At 36.1% G+C, this 9,178-nt stretch overlaps 1 protein-coding gene across 1 annotated transcript in view; it reads left to right on the top strand.

The window, feature by feature from the left end:
• LOC107752336 (CCR4-NOT transcription complex subunit 2-like) overlaps positions 1 to 8,028 on the top strand; it is a 12,469-nt gene extending 4,441 nt beyond the window's left edge. Inside the window, exons 5-15 of the mRNA XM_016568286.1 lie at positions 6 to 84; positions 165 to 344; positions 1,269 to 1,345; positions 1,467 to 1,592; positions 1,775 to 1,899; positions 2,081 to 2,201; positions 7,086 to 7,242; positions 7,326 to 7,387; positions 7,468 to 7,517; positions 7,600 to 7,700; positions 7,812 to 8,028. Of these exons, the coding sequence (XP_016423772.1) occupies positions 6 to 84; positions 165 to 344; positions 1,269 to 1,345; positions 1,467 to 1,592; positions 1,775 to 1,899; positions 2,081 to 2,201; positions 7,086 to 7,242; positions 7,326 to 7,387; positions 7,468 to 7,517; positions 7,600 to 7,700; positions 7,812 to 8,028 (1,295 nt within the window). The remainder of the gene's footprint in view (positions 1 to 5; positions 85 to 164; positions 345 to 1,268; positions 1,346 to 1,466; positions 1,593 to 1,774; positions 1,900 to 2,080; positions 2,202 to 7,085; positions 7,243 to 7,325; positions 7,388 to 7,467; positions 7,518 to 7,599; positions 7,701 to 7,811) is intronic.
• The last annotated feature ends 1,150 nt before the right edge of the window (positions 8,029 to 9,178 follow it).

The following is a 9,178-nucleotide window of genomic DNA, read 5'->3' as shown; positions in this document are numbered from 1 at the left end:
ACAAGGCACTCAGTTCCCGAGCCATAGCACCCCAACAACAGGCGTCCCAACAATGTCCCTCCACACACCACCTTCGCCGAACAGGTACGCCATCTCCTCTGCGTGATATATATGTTGATATATGACGTGATCTGCTTAATCCCGGCTTTGCTGATGTTCCGCAGGGGCATCCTGCCTATGAACTCCAGGAACATGATGAGTTCGCAGGTAGGGCAGGGCATGGGCATGAGCGGCAGGACCAACAGCATGGGCAGTTCTGGCCTGGGTAGCCCTAACCGCAGCTCTCCTAGCATTATCTGCATGCCCAAGCAGCAGCCAGCACGTCAGCCATTCACCATCAACAGGTAAGACTGGCCAAACGAGAGAGAGTAAACACTGGTAAGACTTTTTAAAACTGTCAGTTCAACATTTAAAAAGAATTACCTGTACAGAATTACCAGTGCCAGGACAGTGGTCAGATTGTGCTCAATGATGTGAGAATGAAACAAATTATAAAGTGACTTCTGAAGTGAATGAAATTCATGAATTATAATGTTTACTTCTTTCATTTGCCACAACAATAGAATGTCTTTGAATTATCTTTATGACACGGCTCATCAGTAAGGATTAAGAGTTAGGCTAGTAGTTTTTTCTTGACAGGCCATAAATAAAATATAATATAATATAATAAACATTACAGTTACATGAATGTAATTGTATATTTATTTTACTAATTTCAAATGTATACTTTTATGTATTTAAAAATGTGTTTACATTTTTTATTTGCAATAATTGCTGAAAATTGTGCTGTTATCATTATACTGGAAGCTTGAGAACAGAAATAAAACACTGAAAAAAACTGATTATTTATGACTGGTTTGTATATTCAGCCGATTCTGATACAACCAAGACTGTCACAAGTCGTTCTGTGTCAGCAACATTAAAAAGTTGACAAGTAGAATTCACAAATGCCATAGAGAACCAAATGTGTAAGTTTGCAAAGCATTAAAATGCATGTATGTGATTAAAAAAAAAGTAAGATATCAACCCCAAACTTTAAACTGTAGTGGAAGATTTTTTATGTTTTTGAAAGATGTCTCCTGTCATCAATACACTTCTCCTTTGTTTATTACTAAAATTAAAGATACTGTTAAAAAGTGGCTTCTCATAATCTTAAGTACATATAATGTATTTTAATTAACTTTCACCTTAGGCCAAGATAAGGCCAGTCAAGACAGATTAAGACTGACCTTAACAAAAGGGTCAAATCCTCATGTGTGTCATTGTAGTATGTCAGGATTTGGAATGGGCCGGAGCCAGGGGTTTGGCATGAACTCCTTATCCAATAACATCTTCAACGGGACAGGTGAGTGCTGCATGGAACATGTTTCGTGATGATACACCATGACAGGAACCATGACGCTTAAATTGTGTTCTGGAAAGAGAAATAACTCATTCTCATTTTATTCTTTCCGCTATTGTGGTAGATGGGAGTGAAAATGTGACAGGAATAGACCTCTCAGAATTCCCAGCACTTGCAGACAGAAGTCGGAGGGAGGGAAACGGCAACCCAACACCGTTGCATAATCCGCTGGCTGGAAGGGCACCCTATGGTACGAGTTCATTTTACACAGTCGCATTACTTAGCTGAAACCGAAACCCTCTTAGTCTTTATGACTAAGCACGCTTCTCCTTCAATGGATGATGTGTTGTGAATGCATGACAAGGTCAGTGGTTTTATTTTTATTTCCTCACAATAACCCACAAACCTTTGTTAAAATGCATCTCTCCATAGTTGGAATGGTCACAAAGCCATCGAACGAACAGTCGCAGGACTTTTCCATTCACAACGAAGACTTCCCAGCCCTGCCCGGGCCCAACTACAAGGACCCGACATTGAGCACGGATGAAAGCAAATCAGTCAGTATTGCCTGAATTTGATTTCTCATAAGCTTCAGAGAGAGATTGCATAAATAACATGTGTCATTGTTTTGCAGGATGGGTAAAGATGTGCGGCTATTAAAATTTAAGTGATGCCGTCCAGTGCTGCGACGATTGCTTGACCTTTAACCCATTGTTCTGGCCTTTGCTGTCTCCACAGAGCTTGAACTCTTCAGGAAAGGGCAGCTCAAGTGCAGATGGACCCAAGTTTCCTGGCGACAAGACATCATCAGCACAGAATAACAACCAGCAAAAGAAGGGGATCCAGGTGTTGCCTGATGGTGAGGCTCTCTAGCAACATGCAATTTATTAACATTTTCAGACACTTTGGCAGTTGTCTGAAATACAGTGGTGTATTTCAGACAACTGCCAAAGTGTCCCGAGCTTGAAAACATGAGTGTTGAATAAAACAAATCAAGTGCAAGTATTTTCTTCAAGAATCTGTTTTAGAAGGTTTCGATGCAACAGGCAGGGTTCCCAGTTCAGGGTGTATTTAAAAATATTTAATAATAATAATTCCAAGCCCCTGAGAAGTAATAGCAGTCATTAACATCTTAAATCATGATTAAATAATGGACATTTTTATTATAAATAAAAAAATATTTACAACATTTGTCATTTTATTAAAAAATAAAAATATATACATTGATATAAATTTAAATGTTAATAAATTGTAAAATTTAAATAACTCAATACATCATAAAAATAGTTTATATTGTGAAAACAATTTGTGTGTACAGGTGCATCTCAATAAATTAGAATGTCGTGGAAAAGTTCATTTATTTCAGTAATTCAACTCAAATTGTGAAACTCGTGTATTAAATAAATTCAGTGCACACAGACTGAAGTAGTTTAAGTCTTTGGTTCTTTTAATTGTGATGATTTTGGCTCACATTTAACAAAAACCCACCAATTCACTATCTCAACAAATTAGAATACTTCATAAGACCAAAAAACATTTTTAGTGAATTGTTGGCCTTCTGGAAAGTATGTTCATTTACTGTACATGTACTCAATACTTGGAGGGGGTTCCTTTTGCTTTAATTACTGCCTCAATTCAGCGTGGCATGGAGGTGGTATGGAAGCCCAGGTTTCTGTGACAGTGGCCTTCAGCTCATCTGCATTTTTTGGTCTCTTGTTTCACATTTTCCTCTTGACAATACCCCATAGATTCTCTATGGGGTTCAGGTCTGGTGAGTTTGCTGGCCAGTCAAGCACACCAACACCATGGTCATTAACCAACTTTTGGTGCTTTTGGCAGTGTGGGCAGGTGCCAAATCCTGCTGGAAAATAAAATCAGCATCTTCAAAAAGCTGGTCTGCAGAAGGAAGCATGAAGTGCAAAATTTCTTGGTAAACGGGTGCAGGGACGTTGGTTTTCAAAAAACACAATAGACCAACACCAGCAGATGACATTGCACCCCAAATCATCACAGACTGTGGAAACTTAACACTGGACTTCAAGCAACTTGGGCTATGAGCTTCTCCACCCTTCCTCCAGACTCTAGGACCTTGGTTTCCAAATGAAATACAAAACTTGCTCTCATCTGAAAAGAGGACTTTGGACCACTGGGCAACAGTCCAGTTCTTCTTCTCCTTAGCCCAGGTAAGACGCCTCTGACGTTGTCTGCGGTTCAGGAGTGGCTTAACAAGAGGAATACGACAACTGTAGCCAAATTCCTTGACACGTCTGTGTGTGGTGGCTCTTGATGCCTTGACCCCAGCCTCAGTCCATTCCTTGTGAAGTTCACTCAAATTCTTGAATCGATTTTGCTTGACAATCCTCATAAGGCTGCGGTTCTCTCGGTTGGTTGTGCATCTTTTTCTTCCACACTTTTTCCTTCCACTCAACTTTCTGTTAACATGCTTGGATACAGCACTCTGTGAACAGCCAGCTTCTTTGACAATGAATGTTTGTGGCTTACCCTCCTTGTGAAGGGTGTCAATGATTGTCTTCTGGACAACTGTCAGATCAGCAGTCTTCCCCATGATTGTGTAGCCTAGTGAACCAAACTGAGAGACCATTTTGAAGGCTCAGGAAACCTTTGCAGGTGTTTTGAGTTGATTAGCTGATTGGCATGTCACCATATTCTAATTTGTTGAGATAGTGAATTGGTGAGTTTTTGTTAAATGTGAGCCAAAATCACCACAATTAAAAGAACCAAAGACTTAAACTACTTCAATCTGTGTGCATTGAATTTATTTAATACACAAGTTTCACAATTTGAGTTGAATTACTGAAATAAAGGAACTTTTCCACGACATTCTAATTTATTGAGATGCACCTGTAATGCAGAAACATTACCAGTGCCAGGACAGTGGTCAGATTGTGCTCAATGATATGAGAATGAAACAAATTATAAAGTGACTTCTGAAGTGAATGAAATTCATGAATTATAATGTTTACTTCTTTCATTTGCCACAACAATAGAATGTCTTTGAATTATCTTTATGACACGGCTCATCAGTAAGGATTAAGAGTTAGGCTAGTAGTTTTTTCTTGACAGGCCATAAATAAAATATAATATAATATAATAAACATTACAGTTACATGAATGTAATTGTATATTTATTTTACTAATTTCAAATGTATACTTTTATGTATTTAAAAATGTGTTTACATTTTTTATTTGCAATAATTGCTGAAAATTGTGCTGTTATCATTATACTGGAAGCTTGAGAACAGAAATAAAACACTGAAAAAAACTGATTATTTATGACTGGTTTGTATATTCAGCCGATTCTGATACAACCAAGACTGTCACAAGTCGTTCTGTGTCAGCAACATTAAAAAGTTGACAAGTAGAATTCACAAATGCCATAGAGAACCAAATGTGTAAGTTTGCAAAGCATTAAAATGCATGTATGTGATTTAAAAAAAAGTAAGATATCAACCCCAAACTTTAAACTGTAGTGGAAGATTTTTTATGTTTTTGAAAGATGTCTCCTGTTATCAATACACTTCTCCTTTGTTTATTACTAAAATTAAAGATACTGTTAAAAAGTGGCTTCTCATAATCTTAAGTACATATAATGTATTTTAATTAACTTTCACCTTAGGCCAAGATAAGGCCAGTCAAGACAGATTAAGACTGACCTTAACAAAAGGGTCAAATCCTCATGTGTGTCATTGTAGTATGTCAGGATTTGGAATGGGCCGGAGCCAGGGGTTTGGCATGAACTCCTTATCCAATAACATCTTCAACGGGACAGGTGAGTGCTGCATGGAACATGTTTCGTGATGATACACCATGACAGGAACCATGACGCTTAAATTGTGTTCTGGAAAGAGAAATAACTCATTCTCATTTTATTCTTTCCGCTATTGTGGTAGATGGGAGTGAAAATGTGACAGGAATAGACCTCTCAGAATTCCCAGCACTTGCAGACAGAAGTCGGAGGGAGGGAAATGGCAACCCAACACCGTTGCATAATCCGCTGGCTGGAAGGGCACCCTATGGTACGAGTTCATTTTACACAGTCGCATTACTTAGCTGAAACCGAAACCCTCTTAGTCTTTATGACTAAGCACGCTTCTCCTTCAATGGATGATGTGTTGTGAATGCATGACAAGGTCAGTGGTTTTATTTTTATTTCCTCACAATAACCCACAAACCTTTGTTAAAATGCATCTCTCCATAGTTGGAATGGTCACAAAGCCATCGAACGAACAGTCGCAGGACTTTTCCATTCACAACGAAGACTTCCCAGCCCTGCCCGGGCCCAACTACAAGGACCCGACATTGAGCACGGATGAAAGCAAATCAGTCAGTATTGCCTGAATTTGATTTCTCATAAGCTTCAGAGAGAGATTGCATAAATAACATGTGTCATTGTTTTGCAGGATGGGTAAAGATGTGCGGCTATTAAAATTTAAGTGATGCCGTCCAGTGCTGCGACGATTGCTTGACCTTTAACCCATTGTTCTGGCCTTTGCTGTCTCCACAGAGCTTGAACTCTTCAGGAAAGGGCAGCTCAAGTGCAGATGGACCCAAGTTTCCCGGCGACAAGACATCATCAGCACAGAATAACAACCAGCAAAAGAAGGGGATCCAGGTGTTGCCTGATGGTGAGGCTCTCTAGCAACATGCACTACTGTATTTCAGACAACTGCCAGAGACTCCCCAGCTTTGAAAACACGACTACTGAATAAAACAAATCATGTGCAAGTTTTTTAATCAAGAATCTGTTCTAGAAGGTTTCAAACTTTCAATGCAACAGTCAGGATTCCCAGTTCAGGGTCTATTTAAATAATAATAATAATCCCAACCCCATGAAAAGTAATGGAAATCATTAACATCTTAAATCATCATTAAATAATGGACATTTTTATTATAAATAAAAATTATTTACAACATTTAGGTTTTAGATATAAAAATATACAAATTAAAAAAATGAAAAGATAAAAATTTTAATATAAAATAATTTCAATTTAAATGTTAATACATTATAAAGTAAAAAGACAAAATTATTTATTAACAAAAATAACTGAAAAATAAAATAATCAATAGTTTTTATTGTGACAAAAAAATTGTGTGTATATATAGGCCTGTAATATATGTACAATATTATAATAAACAAATATATATATATATATTTGTAGCTATGTTCAGAGTAGCTAAAATATAATTACACTAGAACTCTGAATATTTAATCTGATCAGAAACGGTTATTTTTGTACCATTGGGATATTATGTTTTTATTAATATTTCGAGTTTTTATATTTTGAGGGTTTTTGTTGTAGTTAAAGTTTAGGCATTTTGTTATTTGTTTTTGTCATTTTTTATTAGTTTTTTATATGTCTATATAGTTTTTATTCTTTTTTTTTTCTTTCAGTTTGTTATCTTAGTACATCAAGATGAACTAAATGAAAGTGAGAAATGTTGCTTTAGCAACTAGCTGAAATAAAATAAGTGAAATAAGTGTAAGGTATATTTTTTTATATTTTATTTTTCCGTTAAAGTTTATTTTGTTTCAAGTAACAAAACCTGTTTTATGGTTTTGGTTAACTATAATAACCCTGACTTGAAATAGTTTTTTGCACACACACAAAAAAAAATCTGCATCTGCTGGAAAATTCATGGAAATGAATTGATCAAAAGATGTAGAAACCCTGTTCATCGGACACTCTCAATCGCATTTGACATTTATTCTCTTCTTTTATAGGCAAGGTAACAAACATTCCCTTAGGAATGGTGACAGATCAGTTTGGAATGATTGGACTCCTGACATTCATCCGGGCAGCTGAGACGGACCCTGGGATGGTTCACCTGGCTTTAGGAAGCGACCTAACAACGCTAGGACTCAACCTCAACTCTCCAGAGTAAGATACTTTTTTGTTCCAAATTTTGATTTCTTGTCATTATTCTCTTTTTGTCCACACATTAATTTTCTTTTGGTGTGCAGGAATCTGTATCCTAAGTTTGCATCTCCCTGGGCTTCAGCTCCATGTCGACCTCAAGACATTGGTAAGAGTTCATTTGACCTTAACCTGTAGAGATGACCGACTCATTTTGGCTCTTCAGTAATAAATGCAATTGTTTTTTAGACTTCCATGTTCCCTCAGAGTACTTAACCAACATTCACATAAGGGACAAGGTGAGGTGATATACACTTCAATAAAACCGCACTGAAATTGTAATATGTGGATCTCGCTGACCTCATAATGTGCTCTATACAGCTGGCTGCAATAAAACTGGGACGATATGGTGAAGACCTGCTCTTTTACCTCTACTACATGAACGGAGGAGACCTCTTACAACTCCTCTCTGCTGTTGAGCTGTACGCCCTGTTGATTAAGTCATTCTAGGAATCTTTGTCCAAACAATTTTGCTGGTAACCAACCGCAGGCTGAAGTCGAGAGGTTAAATGGAACATTTTGTTGTATTGCAGCTTCAACCGGGACTGGCGGTACCATAAAGAGGAAAGGGTTTGGATCACAAGAGCACCTGGCATGGAGCCCACGCTAAAGACCAACACCTACGAGAGAGGAACATACTACTTCTTTGATTGTCATAACTGGAGGAAGGTCGCTAAGGTAAAGATACTGAATTCAGTGTCCTCCTTCAGCTACAGACACTTGCTGATAGTCTTTTGCTCACATGGGTAAATAAACCTAACATCTGGTTTGTGCAGCAGAAAGAATATTATAGTAATGACGTACAATGTTAATAATAGTGGTGACCAATAGGAGGTTGTAAATGATATGATACAAGCTATCTCTAGATACAATATCTAGAGAGCAGGATGGTCGATATAATAATGTTTAAATAAACATAATAGAATATAATAAAATGACATATACAAAATTCAGTTTTAAGAAAAGTCAATTTGTCAAATTGTCAATTTTAATTCAAATATAATGATTTTTATCTTTAAAATTTGAATGTAAAATATATTTTAAAATATTATTAGTATTATGTATTATTAGAATTTAGACTTTTTAGAGATTATCATTAGTATTACATATTAGAAGAATTTATAACTTTTTGGATATTACATATTATATGAAATTATAGTATATTTTATATTATATTTAATATATCATTATAAAAATGCATTTCTCTCTGAAGATGCATCCACTGTACTGCGGAGATGGCGCGTCAGCATTGTTAGCTTCATCTTTGCAGCCGACACTGACCCAGAAAACACTAGTTTATTAATAAATAATTTAAAAATCTCCTTGCTATTTTTTCAGGCACATAGTCATTACTTTTGCAGGTGCTTTGCGGCAAGCTTTAAATGGCTGCGCTTGAGCGTGGGATAGGCTATATATTAAAGGCTTATATATTAAAGTAATTAAATTAATATAAATGTGTGATTAGTCGACTAATCGCTTAAATTAATGACTATTGGCCGTATATATATATATATATATATATATATAAAATGTATATGTTAGTATAAAAGTATAGCATATAAAATTACCGTTTTTTTCTTTCCTGAACAAAAAAGTCAGCTGCAGTGTGAAAATTGCTGAAATATTGCTCAAAATTAGAAAATATTTGATAACATGAAAATGTGCACCTTGAAGTACACATCTATTGATGCTGATAATGTAATAATATTGTGTCATCACTGAACATTCAAATGTTATGTTGGATATATATATATATATATATATATATATATGTGTGTGTGTGTACGTATATATGTATCAGACAATTATGAGGTCTGTTTCTGAATCAGTTTCTTTTGTAAAATATATTTATGTGTGCGTGTGTGTGTGTAGGCTATATATATATATATATATATATACT

Source organism: Sinocyclocheilus rhinocerous, unplaced genomic scaffold (assembly GCF_001515625.1).
Source record: "Sinocyclocheilus rhinocerous isolate Xijiao unplaced genomic scaffold, SAMN03320098_v1.1 scaffold861, whole genome shotgun sequence".
Lineage (NCBI taxonomy): Eukaryota > Metazoa > Chordata > Actinopteri > Cypriniformes > Cyprinidae > Sinocyclocheilus > Sinocyclocheilus rhinocerous.
Note: the sequence above shows the minus strand (reverse complement) of the source record. Positions and strands in the feature narration are given on the sequence as shown.